At 49.9% G+C, this 21616-nt stretch overlaps 6 protein-coding genes across 6 annotated transcripts; 2 read left to right on the forward strand and 4 right to left on the reverse strand.

The window, feature by feature from the left end:
- Positions 1-373: 373 nt before the first annotated feature.
- On the reverse strand, positions 374-1771 carry FIESC28_00337 (uncharacterized protein; the record flags this gene model as incomplete). The annotated part of the gene is made up of 2 exons (XM_031154488.1): positions 374-1399; positions 1457-1771. The coding sequence occupies 2 exons, from the start codon at positions 1769-1771 to the stop codon at positions 374-376; spliced, it is 1341 nt and encodes a 446-aa protein (XP_031021458.1).
- Positions 1772-2524: 753 nt separating this feature from the next.
- Positions 2525-3673, reverse strand: FIESC28_00338 (uncharacterized protein; the record flags this gene model as incomplete). Its single annotated transcript, XM_031154489.1, has 3 exons — positions 2525-2720; positions 2774-3359; positions 3409-3673. 3 exons carry the CDS (start codon positions 3671-3673, stop codon positions 2525-2527), a joined length of 1047 nt encoding a protein of 348 aa, XP_031021459.1.
- Positions 3674-4471: 798 nt separating this feature from the next.
- Positions 4472-7612, reverse strand: FIESC28_00339 (uncharacterized protein; the record flags this gene model as incomplete). The annotated part of the gene is made up of 2 exons (XM_031154490.1): positions 4472-7224; positions 7279-7612. 2 exons carry the CDS (start codon positions 7610-7612, stop codon positions 4472-4474), a joined length of 3087 nt encoding a protein of 1028 aa, XP_031021460.1.
- A 656-nt stretch (positions 7613-8268) lies between these two features.
- FIESC28_00340 (uncharacterized protein) lies at positions 8269-9594 on the reverse strand (the record flags this gene model as incomplete). The annotated part of the gene is made up of 1 exon (XM_031154491.1): positions 8269-9594. The coding sequence occupies one exon, from the start codon at positions 9592-9594 to the stop codon at positions 8269-8271; it is 1326 nt and encodes a 441-aa protein (XP_031021461.1).
- Positions 9595-10234: 640 nt separating this feature from the next.
- Positions 10235-12063, forward strand: FIESC28_00341 (uncharacterized protein; the record flags this gene model as incomplete). The annotated part of the gene is made up of 3 exons (XM_031154492.1): positions 10235-10397; positions 10504-11883; positions 11948-12063. The coding sequence occupies 3 exons, from the start codon at positions 10235-10237 to the stop codon at positions 12061-12063; spliced, it is 1659 nt and encodes a 552-aa protein (XP_031021462.1).
- Positions 12064-20137: 8074 nt separating this feature from the next.
- FIESC28_00342 (uncharacterized protein) lies at positions 20138-21282 on the forward strand (the record flags this gene model as incomplete). The annotated part of the gene is made up of 2 exons (XM_031154493.1): positions 20138-20994; positions 21048-21282. 2 exons carry the CDS (start codon positions 20138-20140, stop codon positions 21280-21282), a joined length of 1092 nt encoding a protein of 363 aa, XP_031021463.1.
- Positions 21283-21616: the final 334 nt, after the last annotated feature.

Genomic DNA, 21616 nt, shown 5'->3' on the forward strand with positions numbered 1-21616 from the left:
AGTCTCCAAGGTTTAATAGGGCACCAGGCCACAGTTCCGCGTCATGATCAGCCATAAACCTTAAATTGGAATCAGGTCAATAAAAGAAAAGGCACTCCCAAACCCTGGGCTCGAACCAGGAACTGCCGCCCCCCGAAGGGCACGCGTGAAGCGAGTGATACCCGGCTGTGTTTCCATTCACACCAGTCAGGGTTGAGTTTATTTTAGTAACGTTGCCCTGGTATATGGATATAAGAAGATGAACCCGATGTAAAACGTAAATCAGTATATGGTATCTAGTCTTTTATCTAGCTCCGCTCTCTACATCATAAATCTACTTTTAGCCCTGTAATCATGAACACCATATAACCCCACGAGTAAGTATACATACTCTTTATCGAGTAGAAGCGATGGCAGTCTCCAAAATATCCAGTCCTTGATTGATTTCGGCCTCGGTCACAGTCAAGCTGGGCACAAATCGCAATGTGTTAACACCAGCAGTGATGATAAGCAGACCACGCTCACGAGCAGCCTTGATAATAGGTGTAGGATCCTGAGATAGTTGCAGACCGAGAATCAAACCTCGACCACGGACCTCCTGGACAAGGTCGGGGTATTGGCTTTGTAGCTTGGCGAAGCGCTGCTTGAAGATTTCTGACTTGGCGACAACGTCGGCCTGGAGTTGCTTATCGGCAAGACGACCGACAATGTAGTGTGCCAGACGACAGGCAAGAGGGTTTCCACCGAAAGTGGTACCGTGGTCGCCGACCTTCATCTTATCAGCGACATCCTGTGTGACGAGGACAGCGCCGATGGGGAAGCCGTTTCCGAGAGCCTTGGCTGTGGTGAGAATATCGGGGTGAGCCTCCTTGGGCAGGTTTCCGTGAGCCCAGAATGTACCTGTTCGTCCGAGACCGGACTGAATCTCATCGTAGATCAGAACAGCACCAACCTCATGGCATCGCTTAGCGAGTGCAACAAGGAACTCCTCGGACGCAGGAGTAACACCACCCTCACCCTGAATAGGCTCGACGATCACACCGCACGTCTTCTCAGTGACCAGCACATTGATTCCTGCAACGTCGTTGTAATCACCAGTCTTGAAGCCAGGGACCATGGGCGAGAAAGGCTTCTGGTACTTGGGGTTCGGGGTCGCGGACAAGCTGCCCATGGTTCGGCCGTGGAAACCGTTGTTGAAGGATACAATCTCGACCTTTTCGCCGGAGGGGTCGACGATCTTGCCGGCCTTGCGGGCGAACTTGATAGCGGCTTCGTTGGCTTCAGATCCGGAGTTGCAGACGAATACTGAGGAGGCGTTGTGCATAGCGCCAGACTCGAGAGTCTTTTCGATGAGGAGCTTAGACAGGGCGCCGGTCCATGGGTTGTAGTAGAGGTTAGAAGCGTGAACGAGGGTCTCGGCCTGTAAGTTTTCATGTTAGTGATAACCATGGACAGCATAGTTCTCAAATCGGCTTACCTGCTCAGTCATGATACGAGTAAACTCAGGATCGCAGTGGCCCAGACCATTGACGGCGATACCGGCAGTGAAATCAAGAAACTTGCGATCCTCAGCATCCCAGAGCCATGAACCCTTTCCCTTGACAAACACCGGCGGGGGTCGAGCATATGTAGCGACCATATAAGGCGCATGCTCGTTCACAATGGCAGCGCTCTTGGAGTCGGCCGCGACGTCGGCATTTGGCAGCGAAGCAAGACCTCGGCGAACGATCCGAGGACGGGCGACGGCGCAGGAGCTGGCCAATCGAGCTCGGAAGGGAAATCGCATAGCCATTACGATTATTAATAATCGAATGCGACAAATAAAAAAGACAAAGGGAGGAGGAAGAAACGAGATATGCAGGAATTGTTGTATTGGTCTGGAGGGGTTCAACGAGACGAGAGAATATTTGTGGCTTTATCTTATCAATCGCCTCCGCTATCGCAGACCATTTTATGACGCTAGCAACTTTATTTGGGACAAGTTACTCACAATGGAGCCACTCGAGCGGCCATGACAAGGAAGGGTCTTGATTATGGGGAAACTATTGAGTCAGGCTATGGAATCATGATGCAGTGTCTTTCTCTGACCCCTGTTAGTGAGTTCAAGTCTTCTAAGGCACGCCCTGTGCAATACAATCATCAATTCTTCCCGATCTTCGACTGACTGCTGTATTCTTTCTACTGACTCACAGAAACTACTCGGCGCAGACTACTAGTAAAAGTCAGATCACGACAAAGGGCCAGACCTATTCGTTAACATAGAGTCATGATAAATTTGGCAACTGTCGCGACACAGATATATGAATATTGCATTAACCTGCCCAACGCTGACTCCTTAACACTGCATGTTCGCATCTTGCTCTAAACACTCGATTCATAATACGAGACCCGAAGACCGGAAATCCCAACCTATGTATACAAACCAGCTAAAAATGAATTGCTAGCATAAGCGCCATACCATAGCCCCTCGCGCACAAACAGACCTTGTAAAGTCTGATATTCCACTTCGAATGATACAAAAGCAAAGCCAACTTCTTAACCTGCTCTAAACCGCACTGTATCCACCCCGGCTACCTGTGCCTTGAACAGTGTTCAGGACTCGGCGAATCCAGTCCTTAAGCAGGTAAGGGATGTCGCGGATAGTGTCGCTGTGGGGAAGAAGATCCCATCCTCGTGCGCCGTAGCGAGTGAAGTTGATCCAAGACGAGAAAATAAGGTAACCAGCAATAAGCAGGAAAGCACTAGATAAGTACGTTAAAAACCGCTGCACAAGTCAAAAAATGGATGTACTCACATGACGGTGAACCAAGTGAAGAATCCCCAGTGGGAACTGGTGCTCTCCCCATCATCGTCGCTGCCACCACCGCCGTTCTCCTCTCGCTTTTCGCAAGCATATTTGGTGTACCATGTCAAGCGCAGAATTCTGGCACTCTTCTCGCTTTCAAAGCCATCCCAGACAAGCGAGGCATTATCATGCTTGAGCTGATGCTCAAGAGTAGACTCGCCCTCGTCCTTGTCGTCGTCTTCCTTCTCATCGTCATTTTTCTTTTCGTCCGCTCGCTTCTCGTACTTCTCCTCGGATACCCACTCGCCTTCTGTTCCCTCCTTCTCAGGATCGCAGAGGAATTCAACAATGGCTTTTTGGTCTGTCCTCTCCTTGGAAGGGCCGGATAAAGGATCCTTTCCTCCCATGAGAACAAGGCGCAAACCCTCCTTCTTCTTATCAGAGTTCGACTCGGCCGTGCTAAGTCTTGTAGGAGTCCACTCGAATCGAGAACCACCGGCGTTCTCGAGGTTTCCTGCGATCGCAACGACGTTCGTAACCTCATCGGTCTCTTTCTTGTCTTCGTCAGTCTTGAGAAGGTGTGTAATGGCGCAAACTAGAGCTTGTCAGTAAAGCTTTGTAATCGTAATAGAGTCTTCACGCACCCCGAGTGCCATTCGGACATTCTGGCGACTTCTTGCCTCCGCTCTTCTTCAACGGCTTGCAAATGTCCAATGTATAGGTTGTGTTATAGTGTTCGGGTGGGTTGGGCCTGTATCGCGTCGTCACAACTGAATGCGGTCCACCAAGCTTAGAGAGATCAAATGTATGTCCATCAGCGCGAATCTTTCCACAGTCGAGGGTCTCTGCTGCAAAAGCCGGCGCAGCCAACAGGGGCAGTAGAAATGCCAACAGATCCGGTCGATGCATTGTAAAGCCCTTGACAGAACAGCACGGAAGTTGAGATAGGGAGAGACGTTATACGATGATACCGGAAGGACGGGGTTGCGGATGGAAAGAAAAAGAAACTGTTGAAACGTGGCCGCTATACTTGAACGAACGAAAGGGCTCAGCCGAATGTATTCTCTTGCGTGTGTCTTGTAGCAGAAGCTGCGTGATGAAATGGTCACGTTGCCTTGAGCTACTGTATCGCGGATTTACGTAGGTAGCGTCAACGATTGGATGAGGTAAACTAGGTACCTACTAATGAAGCTCCTGTCTTGGCGGTTGTGTCATTCCGCGTCGCAAACTGCGCTGCACGTGACAGCCAGCACGAGCCACCCAGAACATCAAACCTCTGCAGCGTAGGTATTTTGGATATAGCTTACAAATGTAGCGAGAACACAAATTCTTCTCTAGGTTACCTCAATACGAGTTAGCTATCAAGCACGTGTACACTTTTGAAGGTGATCTTGAACGACTCTTTTACTACTCCAGTCCCCGCTGATACGTGCCTGTGATGACACACGTACGGCCGAGATACCTATCTTTATATTATCCAATAATAAAAGACCATAACTATAAGCAGTTGACAAGAATCCCTTGACCTGATATGAACGCTTTCCGTGGGGTATAAGTCTGCCCAAACTCGTAAACATGAAAAAGAAAAACAAATAAGAACAATCCTGAATCCTCCTGAACTCCGTGGTCACCAAACCTGTCCCTGTTGTCTGCCATAACATAGACTCTTCCCATCGTTCAACTCCCTTTCAAATCCTGGTCAAAACATTACATCCCCTGAGGGCCACCCATCATGCCATTCATCCCTTGCATCTGTTGCATATTATGCTGCTGCTGCAAATGTTGTTGTTGCATTTGTTGCTGCTGCATCTGCTGCTGCATTTGCTGTTGTTGCATCTGCTGCATTTGTTGCTGCTGGATTTGCTGCTGCATGTTATGCTGCTGTTGCATGTTATGCTGTTGCCTGCGTTGGTGCATATGCTGCTGTACTATTGTTGAAGCCTGACTCATACTAGCGGTCTTCATCTTATTGAACAGCTCCTGCGGGATTTTATCCGTTCCGCCGTGCTTGACGGCTGCGGATTGGACCATTCGTTGATATATGGTTCTAGCCTGGGCCTGTACTTGGAGCTGAAGGGCCCCTTGCTGACCCATAGCACCCATTTGCCCCATTTGGTGTTGAGGATGCTGCTGCTGCTGCTGCTGCTGCTGCTGCTGTTGTTGCGCCTGCTGTTGTTGCGCCTGCTGTTGCTGTTGTTGCACCTGCTGCTGCTGCTGCATTGCCTGAAAAGCTTGGATGTTGTTGTTTCCATTCATCATCTGCTCACTGACTTGGCGCTGCATAGGACTGTTGCCCATTTGACCATTATTCATTTGGTTCATACGAATCATTTGCTGCAACTGTGCCTGCATCTGCGGTGGGAATTGACGCATTTGGTTGCCCTGCATGTTCTGCATTTGCTGGGCATACTGGGCAGCAACCTGCTGCTGCTGTTGCTGCTGTTGAGGGGACAGCATGTTGCCTTGCTGTTGCTGAGCAATCAACTGCCTCTGCATCATCTGCATCATCGAATGTTGTTGCTGCGGGCTCATCTGACTCATGTTGCCATTATTCATGTTATGTAACAATTGCTGCTGCTGCTGAAGAACACGCTGCTGTGCAAGCTGTGCAGCTAATTGTTGGTTTTGCTGGTTCATGCCTGGGTTGTTCATCATCATGCCTTGGCCAGGTTGCGAGTTTTGTGCCATCATAGCCGGTGGCGGGCTGACCTGGGTCATGCGAGGAGTGGCGGTCATAGCGGGCCGATTGACGGGCGTTCCTTGCGCCATGTTGGGGGTTGAATGAGGCATCCTCGGTGTCCCTGAGGGGTGACTTTGTTGGCTCCCTCTGGACGACATATTGTGAGTCATAGGAACAGACATAGCGGCCGGGTTCTGAACAATAGATGATGGCCGTGGAGGACTGTTTGCCATGCCGGAGTTGGTCTGCTGCATAGGGACACTTCCAACCATGGGAGACGACATGTGTTGAGGAGTTCCTTGTCGAGCCACGGGAGAAGATGCTGGTGGTTGTGAAATTTGGGCTTGGAAACGAGGCTGTGCCTGTGGCGGCATGGTGTTGGCCATTTGAGGAGTGCCCACGGCATTATTATTGACTCCATTCGTTTGAGGATGACCATGTTGTTGTTGGTTTCCATTGGGTCTCTGACCATTTTGATTGGTCTGGCCAGCCTGGCTTGCAGCTTGTGCACGAGCTTGTTGAGCCTGGGCCTGAGCTTGAGCCTGAGCTTGTGCTTGTGCCTGTCGTTGTTGTTCAGCCTGTCGCATTGAGTTCTCTCTGGCCGCAGCTTCACGGCGATTTCGTTCTTCTTGGGCTTGCTTTTGAGCGTTCTGGACGGCCTCTTGTTGCATTTGCGCTCTCTGTTGCTGTAGCTTTCGGTCCGCTTCTTGCTGCTTAAGTTTATCTTGCTCCTTCTTCTCATTATGCTGTGCTTTGATCTCGTCAAGAATCTTGAAGCGCTCAAATCTTGGCTCAAATGTCGATGCACCATTAGAAGCGTCGACGTCCGCTGTGCCACCATTTTGCACACCATTTGCGCTGGGCGCCAAACGCGAGTCTGCATAGAGCATAAAACGTTCTGTCTCTGCAGCTTGTGCTTCGTCCGCAGCCATCTCGGCGCGAGTTCGCTTGCGCGTCTTCGGTTCTGGAGGAGCATGTGAGTGTTTGGGGTGACTCATCGCCTCCAACAGGATTATGGTTTCTTCTATTGTATTAGTGGGATCAAGCACCAACGGTGCATTTGTAGCAAGGAGGATTTGACCCTCTGCCTCATGGATGTTGCTACTGTCGAGTTCTGTTTTTTCACGCTTTTGACGCTTTGCAGGAGGCGGCATGCTGGCAGCAGTCGGTGTTGGTGGAACCAGAGACATGGGAGTCGAAGGGGGTTGCCCCGATACATCGTTGGCCCCTTGAGGGGTAGACGCCTTGATAATCAAATCCATCTGCAAGCTTTCTGGTGTAGGATGGAGAACGACCGTGAAGACACGCGGCTTCTTAGCCTTTTCCTTCTGCTCTTCAGGGGCTGGCATTGGAGATTCTTCCTTTTCTGCAGCATTACCTGGCTTTGGCTTCCCGTCTATATTCGGCGACCCTTCTTGAGGGAAAGGGACATTCGGGGAGGGAGTTAGCCATTGGTTATAGTTATGAATCGACGATGCCACCGTGGAACCCTTGGTTGAAGCAGGCTTAGTAACATCTTTAGCTTGGGTAAGAGATTTGTGATCGTGAAGTTGAACGATAAGGCATCCATCGTAAAACGACACACCCGCATCGTTAAACCAGGAAAGAAGATCATGAGGGACTGTGCGGGCTTTGACGTGGTCGACGAAAATCTTCATGGGTGACTTGTATGGAAACATGCCATCTTGGCTATCGAATCGGAAATGGTTGGGATGCAGATGTACGATTAAAGACGGAGGTCGGCCAGCGAACTTGCTCAAGATGTATTGGTCTGTGACCACTTCACAGTTGTTAGCGCGTAAACCACAAATAACATGCCAAGGTATAAACGTACCATAGGGTCGAGGTTCCGTATCGTGGGCCATTTGATCCGCCGCCATAGACGCTGATCGCAGGCCGGCACTGTTCCTAGAATGCCGACCTTGTAGTTGCGATGCTGTTTCTCGTCGAGCTCGGTTGACAGGTCGAACGGATGATGCCGTGATGGCCCTGTCGCTGGCCGAATGTGGCGGCTGCTTCGCACTTGGCGGCGGTTTCTTGGCGGACATTAACGGTGATGGTGATGATTTCGATGGTGTTGTCGCGCCGTTCGTCTGGATGCCAGGAGGGATGGGGCGCTTCACTTTGTTGGCGACATTTTGCTGGACGATGGGTCCAACTGGCGCCATCGTGACGAAGTCGCGCTGCGCCGCGGGGGCTAGCGATTATGACGGTATATCGGCCGCTTTATCAGTTTAACGTTGATTTGGTGGTTTTTCAATGCGGAAACATGAATGAACCACTTGTAGCGGCACAATGCCGAGTCCGAGAGGTGTTTTCGAATGAATCGGGGTCGTCGCACGTCGTCGTCCGCGTGATGCGGAGTTGGTCGTGGTGATCGCGGGAAGGTAACGCGAGTCTTCCGAAGAAGCGCAATTCAAATAAAGCGAATACAGATCATACGGACAGCTTGTAAAGTAGTATTGTCCACTGTATTCATCGAATTCCGTTTCGTGGTATGGAAAGTCGGATATTATTCCGATGATGTTGTACACCTGGTCGCCGTATCACTGGTGGTTTCCCTGGGATGAGGTCGGTTGGATTACGGAAGAGTTTGGGTCACGTGTACTAGAGCCTCCAGGTCAAGGGACAAGGGGACAAAGAACAAAAGCAAAATAAACGAGGGAACGTTGATATCAGAGGGAAATGATTTAAATGGAAAGTAAACTTAAAACTTAATTGAATAATACGTGCATTTGTGCTATAAAAATCCTCACACATATACTTTAAATCGAAAAAGAAACGTCCATGGTATCTCGTGCTATATCGCAAGACGCGTTTGGCCTTACTCACGTCCCTGGACTCGACGCGCCCAATCATCATTTAGCCTGTTACTATCAACGACCACAACTCCACGTCCTCTTCCAACTCTTTCGGGTCGCTGCCACCACTCCTTCTTATTACTGGATCTCTCAGCCTCGGATTCGCTATCTGCTAAACCACCAGAACCACCATCTGCGCCAACAACCAAGATGACGTCATGACGAAGCCAGGTCTGAAGGGTCGTGATGATACTGCCATCTTGACCAGAAAGAGCCTTCTGGAGATAGATAACTTCTGGTTGAAGGTGTCGCAAGATATGAACATGGCCATTAGGTGTCGTAAAAGGGAGAACCATGGTTTCCTTCTCAACCAAGCCCAGGGCCTGCGAATAGATTGAGTTGTAGGCAGGGCTTGCGGATTCGCTAAGACTGGTCAGCATATACTGTGATTCCAAAGCACGAAAAGCATACAGCTGGTTCTTCGATTCTTCGGCGGGAGTTTGAACTTGATCGTGTCCAATGTTAGAAAATGAAGAGCTCAGCGACGTTGGCGGAAGGTTACTATTAGCACTATCCAAGGTGGGTTCCTTCAAACCAGGGGCGTAGATCAGAACAAATAGCTTGACCTTGGAATGGTCGATGTGTCGGGGGATGTGGGAGAGTATAGACTGCTGTACGTCAGTGGGAGGAACATAGGCATTGCCTTGTCTGCTTACAGCGTGCTCGTGAAAGCCATCCTCCTCTTCAGGCACGGCGCCTGTCTCGGCGGATACCACAATCGCAACCGTCTTGCGTCGTCTACTGCCGCCGGCGAGTGGCGAAGACGTATCGGCGGGCGCTCGTTCATTCTTAGCATCTTCTTCCTCTTGCCAGGGATTGGTATCGTCTAAGGGGCTCTTGTCCTCCTCGCGAATGGAAGCTAAAGCCTTGCCCATAGCTGCACTCGCAGCTGCGACACCAGCCGCCACAGTCTTACCTGTCGAATCGAAGAACTGCTGCGGGCTCGGTGTTCGTCGCAGAGCACCAGACACGCGCGAACCCCAGCCTCCACTGTTTGCTCCTTCGTCCGCATGCGCAATTCCGTGGCTTTGATCATCAGGTCGTGGTGGTTTCTCTGATGCTTGCATATCACGCGAGCCGACATCGCGGGTACCGTATGGTTGATTGTCGCCTCCCCGGGGTTGATGCCCATAATCAAGACCGCGGTCGTCCTCCTCATCTCCGTCCTTACGCTGGCTCCATACCCAGGCAGCGACGCCTACAGTCGCAACTGTAAGTGTAACTGCGAGAGGAACCCAGTGACTCCAGACTCCTCGTCGCGACCGCGACGATCCATGATCGGGCGACATTTAAGCAGCGCGCTGTCGCATTGCTAGGTGGAGGAAATAATGCCAATGGCAGAAGGCGCAAGGGGCCTTTTTGTGCTGATAAAGCTATGACAATGCACTGTCCTGAACCGATTGCGTCAAAATGCACCGTTTAATGTAGCGAGGCTCGAGGCGATTATTCGAGATACGCGGTGGTTGGTGTTACTATCAGCTTCAATAACACAGTGGAGTAAGCTGCAAGCTGAGGCCATCTACCCCAGCAACAACGGGTCAGCGGGCAGCCCGAGGGCCGACAAAGAGCTCAGCTTCAGGGGCTCGATTGCGGGGGGACTATCCAATAATCCGTACCGAGGTCGGGGACTGGCCGACCACGTGAAGCAAGGCTGATGTCTGTGGCGGTGCTCAGCTCACTAGCCACATGAGGGACACCACCCCACGTACGTACATTTTTGATGTCTTGGCAATGCATTGAGTGACTCTTCACTTCATACCGACTGCGAACATCCCAACAACAGCCTTTCGCGTTCGATTAAACAGACCGAAAAGCTCACTATACTCACGACACCTTGCCTACAAGATCCCGGGATTTCTTTCAAAACCATCGGCTTGATTGTCATCACTCAACAGAGGATTCTTCGGCGATATGCCCCACGCTGTCTCGATGCCTTCAACTGGGCTTCAAGCCCTCATTCTTTGCGGGCCTGGCTCGTCCTTCCCGACATTCACCTCAAACCCTGATGAGAGTCCGAAGGCCCTTCTACCTATTGCTAACCGACCTATGGTCTGGTATGCGCTCGACTTTTGCTACCGAACTGGCATCACAGGTAAGTAGAGCAGGATTGTGGTGTTTGACTCATCTGAAAACTGGATGGGAACAAGCAGCCTCCTTTCTTCTCAACTGACCGACAACTCGAAACTCACAACTATTAGACATAAATCTCATTTGCCCACCGACTGCTTCTGCAACTATCTCTACGGCTCTTAACACCAACCCTCACCTGACTGCTCTACCCCTGCCACGACCTGACATCCTCTCACCGGCAGACCTTGATCAGAACACAGGCACCGCCGAGATCTTGCGACTACCTGAGGTCAGGTCGATTATCACCGGTGACTTTGTAGTCCTGCCTTGTGACTTGGTTTGCGAGCTTGGGGGAGACAAGCTTCTTCAGTCATGGATGGTCAAGTCAGCTAGCCTAACAGACATGTTGGGAACTGCCAGGCTCTCCAATGGCTATCGATCTGTTCACAGCGGAGCTCTTGGTGTCTGGTATGACACAAAGGCTGTTGCTCCCGTCAAGAAGGAGGAGACCGACTTCATTGCAACAACTCCCCTGCCCTCATCTCCAGTCACGCCACCCAGGGGATCACTCTTCTCAAACCTATCCAAGCTCGTCTACTCCATGCCCACAGACTCTTTGAAGGATCTGACAGGAGAGAGGAACTCGCTTCCAGTCCGCCACGGTTTGTTGCGCAATCATTCTCGCGTACGAATGTTCACCACACACCGCGATGCCCACATCTACATCTTCCCCCGATGGGTTCTCGATTTTATCAAGGACAACGATCGCTTGGAGAGCATCGGCGAAGATGTTATCGGATGGTGGGCAAAGGCCGGCTGGCAGACAGGTCTCGCTGAGAAGCTCAACCTGGAAAGCGCGTGTAGTCAGGGTCGGGTTGAAGAGCCAGAAGATGATGAAGGTTCATCATCGTCTCCCAGAGATTCCAGTCCAAACAACAAGCCCAGCTTAGGAAACCCAGTCTCCCACGACGAGAGCGCAACACAGACACCAAGCATTACGGTCGATGACAAATCTAGCTCGGTTAGCAAAAAGGCGAACTCGTTTGAAGTGCCACCGATTGTTGCTTACGTCCACCCTGGTGGGGAATCTGCGCCCTTAATCCGACGTGTAGATACTGCACAACTCTTGCTTGCTATTTCTCTCCAACTAGCTAAGCTCCCATCGCTTGAGGAGACTGGTGGGGAGTCTACGTCGCCTTACGTTCACGCGAAGAAGATTGCTTATCCCGAAGGTGTCAAGCCTCGTACTACTATTACCCAAAAAGACAGTCTCATTGCTGAAAATGTGACAGTCGAGGAAAAGACATCTATCAAGGAGACTGTGATCGGCGCTGGTTCGCAGATCAACGAGGGTGCTAAGCTTTCTCAATGTCTACTGATGGAAGGTGTAGTTGTCGGCAAAGCCTGCAAGCTGACGCGTTGCATCATTGGAAGGAGGGCCGTCATTGGAGATGGATCCGTTCTAACTGATTGCGAAGTCCAAGAGAATCTTCTCGTTGAAGCGAAGAGTAAGTTATTCCGCTTCCCCGATCATCATGTCTATCAGTACGCTAACCAGTAATCCCTGTACAGCTGACGACAAGAACAATAAGCTCATGAGCTCTGAGGGTCTGGAGGCCACACAAGCTGAGATGGATGAGGTGCTTCAGGACATGGACGCTGAAGCCGAACAAGCAGTGATGGACTAACGAGGTGTAACTAAAAATGAAGAATCGTAAAATAGAGTTTATAGCAAGGAATCTTGCCTCAAGACAATTTGCCCTGCATTCAGCTTGGACATGATAACTGTGATCACATGCTTAACAATATGATATCCTTGAGGATATACGGAACGCTGCGCCCAGATTCAGTAGCTCTGACTCGAATGTATCAAGGCCAAAGGCATCAATATGAGTCAGAAATAGTGATAAGTAGGAAGTCCCACTGCCAAGTCCTACACGAGAGTGAAAGGTCTAAAACATTGCCTCTTTTGCTCCCATCATTGGGTAGTATTCTTGAGATCAGCTCTCTTGGTAACATTCGATGTAGAGACATGTGACGGAATTTCTATATTATAACGAGGGGCAGGTTCAGGATCTATTCTACCGAGAAGGTATTAGACACTGCGAGGCCGAATATGTACAAAAGTCCCAATCCCTGTCTGTGTTGAAGCTCGCTTCAGAGTAATAGCTGAAGCGAGACCCACGATAGTAACAGCTACGGGCCGAACCTCCATTACGAATACCTGTCGAACTAGTAGCCAGCCCCCCTTGCCTTTGCGACCACAATATTCAGCCATGACTTCAAACTGCACAATTCATTCTTTTCGAATGTTGTTACCTAAAACTCTAGGATGCTTGAGTTCATCAACACCCCCTCCTGGACGTTAATGTTTAACAACATACTTGACGAGGGCGTCACTGAACTGAACTGAACTGAACTGAACTAATGCACTGTAACTATGGTCAGGCCATAGAGGGCGTTTCAATAGCAAGTCTTTGCGCTTTGATGATATAGTGGTTTTCTTAGTTCTAGAGAATCCCATATGGACTTTACCATCCCTGCACCACGGCTTTCCAGCAGCTGACTCGTTAACCGAACCGCTGCATTCTCACTGTGATAACTCTACGGCATTTGACTTGCATTATTCCAGCCTCTGAAGCCATCTTTGAAGTTTTTGCCGAGATATTTGACAGCATCTCGATGGTGGCTTCGGGATTTGACTACTTTAGTTGATAAGTCAATAGATAGTAAGGTCTAGACTCTTGGTAGAGGCCTTCAACCTTGAAACACGCGAACAAAAACTAAGAAGAGAGAAAAGCGATGGCAGGAACTAATTCATGGCAGATTCGTGAAACGGCATTGCGATTCCCCATAAGGGCATTATTATGCATTGACAAAAGACTAGATGATCGTTGTACGGCCCGTCTTGCGGGTGGCTAGTTGGTTCATACCAAGACTTGATACTCAGGCTAAGTTCTCTTATTCTAGTTCGAGCTCTAACATCAAATTTGTATACACTTATTCGGCTCTAGATTGACTCTAGGTAATCACACCAGCATCTTTCATCTCAACGACAACGTAGCATATACGCACTGGAATAGTGACTTGAATGAGAATTGAATAGTCACGTGAGTTTTTACCTGCAATATACAGGAGTTTAATATTCTCTACTGGTACATATTCACTCACATCGGGGAACCTAGGTACAGTTCATCATAACATCCGTGTATACCGAATTCATCGGACTTACCCTACAGCCACTGCTAGGAAGCTCGTATTTGTAACGGAATGCAAGACACGGCGTTCTAGAATGCTGATTGTATACAGATTACATGCCAAGAAATAGAGTTCAAATAGCTCTTCTCTTGTCCTTAATTCATACTGAGGGATTTCCGTAATGCCGCGGCAAATATCCCAGCGTTCGGTCACAGGGCTCAGTGATGGTGCCCGAGATGTGTCAATGGGTTCTGACTCTTCGAAACCCTGGAATACTGGGCTGTATGTTCATCTCAAGGGCCACTAAGTCGGGTGGGAAATACTTTACCCGTCCCCTCACCTAGGCTGTTAGTTCACGGGCGGTTAATTGCCCGGTAACCTACTACGTAGCGGGCAGATCGTCAGGGCCTTCTTTTACAGTTTATATCAGCCATTAGCTGCCGGCCCGACGCATGTCAAGCAATGCCACTACCAACGGTTGAAACGGTCGTTTTAAGCCATCATTCCGATGCTATTGAACTGCAAATGTCACTGCAACTTTGATCAATGCAAAGCAAAAGTTCATCAATATAGCAGTTTCCACACCGTCCGGCTATATCGTCCGAATGAGGAAACGTGACAGTGTTGTTTCGCGCCCTTACAAAAAAAAACTCTAACATATATAGAGAGGCGATCGTCATCGCCGATCGTCGATCCAAGAGAATAGCCTCAGCGTGGCTAGTATCCCTAGAATGCGCGGCTCTTTGGACCCCTGTGGGATATCGGACGACTTCGACTACAGCATGTACACAATTCATGACAGGCGATATATTGCCCAAACGGTCAAGTTTTGTGTCACGGGCGAGAACCTCCGTAAGCCGTGGTGTACAGTCTCAGTCCTTGTGTTCCCTAACCATGCAGCAGATAGAAACATTACTGCACGACAATGACGTGAGCCCAGGTTTCGGAAGGCTGCTTGATCGAACACGCACATAATCAAGCCTCCGGAAAGTGCAAGTACAGTAATTCCATGACATGGACCCCTGACTATTCCCAGTTGGTGATCATATCCTCTCTGACGGGAGATTCACGACGGATGTAACAGCGGCTGCAGTGTAACCCCGATCTTTGGGGGACCCCAAAACTGCCAGATGTCATTTCCATCTCCAAAAGAAGAGCACATCGGCGATCTCAAGTTGCTTCAATGACAGCAGAGTCGAGAGTCTGCATCGGCGGGCCTGGAACTGACTTGGTATGACACAGAATGGACTTGTGCCCGAGGTAGGTGGGCCGCAAGAATAGAACCCAAGTTATGATGGAACGAACTAATACAGTAACTGAAGTGGACTCCAACGACATCCCTAGTTCTCAGTGTGAAGAGCAAGGCAGACCAAAAATATTCATTAATCTAGGTATATAGGCGGGAGCTAAGAGCACTGGATCTCAGCCCTGGAGCTGGGCCAGAAGCCGTAGACCCCGGCTGAGCCCCAGAGCCCAGAGCCTTCATTATGGAGAGAAACAAACAAGGGTTCCGCTGCCAAATCCTTCAATCTGCCGCCGGCAACGGAGATAGCACAGTATCGATGATTAGATCTATGCATACTGTAATTCAATTCCGGCAAGATAGTCGCTGGGACTGCCTTGCAGACACCACTTCAATTGATTTGCCGCAATCTTGTCTGTCTGACATACCTGTCTACTGCTGGGCAAAGAGAAGCCACAGCGGGAATCGCAACTAGTGATTTCTATCGACTGTCACTAAGTCGTCAGCTTTAACCTGCTTCTGGCTTGAGGTACAGTAGTGTGAGTGGTGAGCTGTTGCAATGGTACGACACCTAACCAGATAAACTGAGTAATACCAAGGGAGAGGGAGAAATAGTGCATAGTACGAGTTTTGTATAGAGGGAGAAAAGACTGAATTGGCAATAGACGAGACACCGATTGCTCGAAATGGGGTAAAGGGATAGGTATGTTTGAGCCATGATAATAGCCCAAAGTCAGTTTGACAGCGTTGGGTTGGGGGACAGCCTAGGGGCTGTTCTCTACCAATTGGGCTTGGAAAATCTCCCAATTTAGCCTGGGCATTAATTACCAAGCAGACAGTCCTGCTGTCAATCCACGGAAGTGCGCCGCAGATTGGAGGTTAATAAAAAGCAAAAACGCTTGTGGGGAGGTCACTTTTGTCTGATTAGACCATCCTTGGCACTGTGGAGTTGAATTGAGTGAGCGAGTATTCATTGCATAGTGAGCAGTGGTGCTGTGAGTACAGTATTCGTAGGCAGGCCTGTCAGAATATGACGGGTCATATTCCGGGTCTCCTAAATCCGGCACAGGAATTAGATAGGTGCTGTGGATTAAGGGCGCTTGATTTGAGACCCAGCCTCTGATTGGACGAGTAACCCCGTTAATGAGAGGCCGCAGCTCTGGTGAGACTGTGCTACACTGTAGATAGAGAGGTTGTAAGTCTATGATGTCATAATGAGAGCACAAGATATGAGAGAGATATCCGGCAAGAGATCTGTTCCGGGGGTCACAATGACAGGAGAGAGTAGCCTACGCAGCTGAAGTGTGATCAGCATATCACATATACTAAGCCCTTGGCATGTGCACTTATTCCATCCATCGGGTAACTCGTATGCGTGTAATAACTGCACTGAGGTGAGCGGCATCAACGGCGCTGTAGAAGCAGGCCGCATCACAGCCAGTCCTGCCAGAAGAAAGCATTCACCCGACCTGGGTCGGGACAAAGCTGTTGCAAGGCATGGACCTGGAACCTTGAGTCACTGAGTAGGAGCAGGAGCAGGAGCAGGGCATGACCTGGTATGAGTACTGTACTGTACTTACTACATTTACTGTTATAGTATGTAATCAATTTACTATACAGCTCTGAGTTGAGATGGAGGCTAGGCACGGGAAGTGGATATGACGAGAAGCAATCTGGGCCCAGCAGAGAGGAACCCATTTCAGCCCTGGGCTGGATGAGGTGTTCACGGCTTATGCCACTATGAGGAACTGCAGATGTTGAGTATGCAGTTGGATTGCGCTGATATGGCTCTATACCATGAAGTAAATGAGATATTGCCAAATTTGGACAGGGGCTGCATGTGCTAATTGTCCCCAAAAGATGTTATAATCTGAGCTGCGTGGATGGATAATACTGGTGAACACACATTGTCTCAAATGAAACTCAGTATCTACCTGCTAAGGCCAAGATATTAAATGGCGGCCTACGGTTAACCTCCACCTGTGACTGCCCACAGCTCTGAAAGTGAGGGCAGGCATGATACAGTAGTGGAGGCAAGTTGTCCTCAGGCATCTAACTCCAGTCGTAGGCATCACGTACAGTATCGCGTCAAGACCCATCTGACGTTAGTCAAGTCCTGTTCCAGCTTCAGCTACAGTACTGGCACATTGCTCTGTCCGAAAAGCAAAATGATACATCACCAAGAAAACCCTGCCCGCCCCATTTCAGCTGTCTTACCAGCCATCACCGGCGGCCAGGACGGGGGCGTGAAAACCCATACCGTCCGATAGCGCATTCTACAGTGCACTCCGTCCAGCTTTAGATCTACGAACGCCTCTCCCTGGCTTTAGACCCCTGTCCCCTGTCTCCGTTCCTAGATTTCTTGAGGATCGCTGGGTCGCTCCCCGGAAGATCGCCCGGCACTAAACACGAAAGACAGTACAGGGTCATTCGAGACTGACAACTAAATCAGATGATGCAGTTCTGCCATTCGCAGATGTACGACATTATCAGAACTCTTATCTAGCGGCCGCACTACCGTCCCGAGCCCCTTCCATGTTAGTGTCTATACCAGGCACTCACGCAATCCACTAACGTAGTGTGCCCAGCTGTCCCTTTGTTATGACTTCAGTCACCCTTATCACAGTACGCGACCGCGTTCGTGTTCCCAGGGAGCACATCGCTTAATGAGCCAAGATCCGAGACGATAGCCCCTCCTTCGGATTTCCAATATGGATGCTGAACAAAGTTGGAGATATTGGCAAACATGAGCACAAAATAAATGATGAATTCGAGGGTAATTGACCCTATTGGCCTGACCACAACTCCTTCAACATAGAGCACCGAGTGCGGATCTCAACACAATGCGGCTCCATTACAGCGCTATCTGTCTTTCGGTCGGTCCCAGAGTCCTCATCCTCTGATATTACTACCATAGGAACTCACGAAATTGAACCCGCCCTATGGATACCTTATACAAGCCTACTGCAGCTCCCTTTGGATTCAAAGATTGAACACCGACTTTTAAGCTTTATAGCCGTGTTAAACCCAAGCTAGCCAATAGCTATAGTGCGTTTTGGTAGTTTGGACCCACGGGGCGGGTTCAATTTCATGAGTTCTTATGGTACTTGCAGCACAGCACAATGCGGACTCGAGCCAGTGTCAAGCGTTCCGATGCTTTGTACTGTGCTGTCATAATGGGCACCGTGCGCAGTTACAATAGGCCTTCAATATGACAAGGCAACCTATTACGATAGACGAAGCCTGCAGCGGTCTAAACCGGGTCGACTGGCGCTTTCAACTGTCAGTGAACCTAATCTTTATTTTCTCTATCCACCTTGCCCATTGATCTGGTCCCGCAACACGATCGGAAAAACCTCGTTTCTATCACATCCATGAATTTAGTATCTGTTTAGTGTCATACTGTACTGTCCTCCTTGCTCTCTACTCAACCTTCGGCTTCCTGACATACAAATGCCGACAGCATCCTTGTCCAAGGCGCACGAGAACCTGGTCGCCCCAGTGCGTTTTCGAGCGCAAAGGTTGCGTCGCTGACAAAGGGCGGGTAGCCAGCTCGTCATCCAATGACATCAGGATATGGCCCCTTCAAAGACTTTCACCTGCAGTTCGCTCCCAACGCTGTCAGACGCCATTTCGGATCAGGGTCCATGCCGATCTGCGGAGGAACAGGAGACTGTTCTTATGTGTTCGGATGGGAACCTACCAGATCATTATCTCTTCATTGATAATGCGCCGCCAGGAACAGCCGCAGGTCCCTTTCGTTTTGAGTGAGACCTGCACCATGTATTGCTTTTCTTGGGCAAAGCCAAATTACTCTCTGGCCCGGTCGACCTTCCAAAACTCCACATCTTCACCTGTTGGGAGACACCGCACTATCGCAGCCTCTTGCCTCCGGTCCAAGGGAGTCCAATATGGAGCAGCAAAAGACCATTGGATGGGTCATGTTTCTCCCATAAAGTTACATAACCAGGCACACTCAGGAACATGTAACTTTGCAGTCCCTCAGCAGGAATAGACCTGTCTCACTTCGAGGTCTTTCTGAGCGGGGATATCACTCGTCCCATTCCAGGCCTTGGTCATTCCTCAAAGACCTATCCATTGCAGTTGGAGGCAAGTAAGCTAGTGAATGAGGAGACTTACAGCAAGTCTGGGGCGCCCACACAGTCCTTTACACTCGACTCTTTAGTTTTCTAAGTATGGGACGGGCGTGTTCAACATCCTGACAGGCCTAGTGGCTGATGCGCGGATGTACGAAATGGAGGGCTGGCGTCAGTTCCAATCGTTCACCCCTGGGGTTATGTTCGTTCACTCATGCAGGGACCGATCCTGTCACCTCTTTTTACTGCGAGTCTTTTTATCCTTCAGTGCTGGGGTCTACGCATCAAAGGCTACTTCTGTTACTGGCAAGATCCGCAGCATGGTTCAGGCCTTCAGGGCAGCAGGGGTAATTAATTATCGAGGGGTGGTTCCAAGCCAAGCGAGGAACCACCCCGAAGTCAGGGACGTGGTCTGGGCACACCCCCCCTGATCTATACCTCAACGCTTAGTCAAGTCGACTACCATCACTCTACACCTTTGTTCTTGCAAAGTACTTTGTTCCTATTTTCCAAGTCTATGCTACGCCGAGGGTTGGCTTGAGCGTTGGTCAAGTGCCTAGAGAAGCTTGCTCGGACCAAGTGCCAAGCCTGTCATAGGTCCCTTTCCCAGTTCTCTTGTTGTATAACTAGTTGATAGCTAGTCTGGTCCAGCCGAGGGCGTTGAGGGTCCCGGCGAAACAAACTCAGGGACGGTTTATCACAACTGACACAACCTCATCCAAAACATTGCTTCTCTCTATGCGAGCAATAAACCCACTCGTCTACGGTGGATCACGCCTCTCCCGCCCTACCTGTTCAAACAAAGATCTCGATCGGAGTTGAACCAAGACTGTCGACCCTGCCTAGCATTCTTGCCCTGGGAGTACTGGATCATAGTACTGTCTCGCGGGTCCCTTACTAGCTGCACCGGCTGTGATCAGGGATCTACGGATGGTCGAGCTTGCAGTCTTGTATGTCTCAGGTCCGTAAGTCGAAGCAGTGTACCCCATTCCATCTTCCACCTCATGTCTATATCTTCAAGGGCGTCCGTCCTCGAATTCGAAAAAACATTCCCGTTCAGATTCATCAGACAATTGAGCTCACTCGAATTCTTAATTGTTCTCTTCAACCCTTGAAACGAACGTTGAACACCTTCACCCTTCTTCAACTCAAGACATATTCACATACATCCTCAAACAATATTCCCCTCTTTGACTCTTTTCACCACAACCTCTTGTTACCAAGATGCAGTACGAGTCGGAGTTTCGGTTCGACATGGACGACAGCTTTAGCCTGTGCAGCCAGCCCATGTCATGCCCCTCGACCACAACAAGCTTCTCTTCCGCCTCATCAGCTTACGACCCTTTCACTCCTACATCACGACGCTCAACTCCCCATGAATTCGGCAACATGGAATTTGACGGCCCTTACAGCTCAGCCTCTCATCGAGCTGAGTTGACACCTCCCTCTTCAGCAATGGGAAAGTACATGTTTGGTCCTATCAAGTCTGAACCTGAGCACATGTCATTCCCTGACACCCTCCCCAACACTCCCATGAAGCGGGAGCAACTTGGTTTCGAATATGACCAGATGATTGATATGAACATGGCTCACCATGGATCAATGGGATCATTGACACCATCAAACTCTTTTGGCGTGTATGGCTACTCGCCCGAGGCCTCTATCGGAGCTACATCTTTCATGATGACACCAACCCAAAGTCTCTCTGGATCCGAGGCTGCTGAGACCGGCTCGTCTTGGTCATGTGCCAACGACAGCCCAATCTTCTCTTTCCCCAGCCGACAGCTTTTCAGTGACTCTGAGCCCTTTGACTTTGACCGACACTCCCAGTCTCCTCTCGGATACCCCCTGCATGAGATCAACTCGCCCAACCGTATACGAGCTCAGAGAAAGATGGTACACGACATTCAGCAAAAGACCAATGAGCTGCAGCGAGCCCAGATTCGATCATCAAGGAAGCGATCTGTCAAGCCTGATCCTTCACAAGTTGACGTTGTCCGAAGAGCTATGTGCAAGTGCGACTATCCTGGCTGCCACAAGGCCTTCCGACGAAATGAGCATCTTAAGCGTCACAAGCAAACGTAAGTTTTATTGGAACCACCAATATCTTATTACAGTAGCTAACTTGTAGCAGTTATCACGGGGAAGGACCCAATCGTTTCTCCTGCGAGTTCTGTGGAAAGGACCAGTTCAACCGTCAAGACAATCTCAACAACCACCGCAAGTTACACGCACGACCCAACAGCCGCAACCGTGGCGTTGAGTTCATTCCTGCTGCGGTCCCAATTATTGAGCAAGAGGAGCGAAGCAGGAAGCGACGAGCACCTTCCAAGTCCAAGACTGCCGAGAAGCACGGCTCGGACTATTGAGCTTGTATTGTGGCCCATCTCGGCCGGGTACCTTGCTTCGAGGACACCTCCAGTTGCCACTGGAGAGAAAAGAGAAGAGTCGAGGACGCTACACATTTGAGACATTTGGCGCTCGACCCGCTTCCTCTTGTTCATTTGGGACATACACATAGCAGCCACTTACATATCTGTCCACACACATTCGCATCTACGATACAAAAAAGCGGAGCTGGGGGGAAAAAGAAAGGAACCGCAGCCAGTAGCTGCGCCCAGTCGTCATCTCGACGCCGCCGCATCAAGGACTCAGGCACGAGATCCTTTTCGGGAAAATATACAGGAAAAAGAGGTTTACTGA

The sequence above is a fragment of the Fusarium coffeatum genome, assembly GCF_003316985.1.
Source record: "Fusarium coffeatum strain FIESC_28 chromosome Unknown BRIP53273_contig_8, whole genome shotgun sequence".
In the NCBI taxonomy this organism is placed as follows: Eukaryota; Fungi; Ascomycota; class Sordariomycetes; order Hypocreales; family Nectriaceae; genus Fusarium; species Fusarium coffeatum.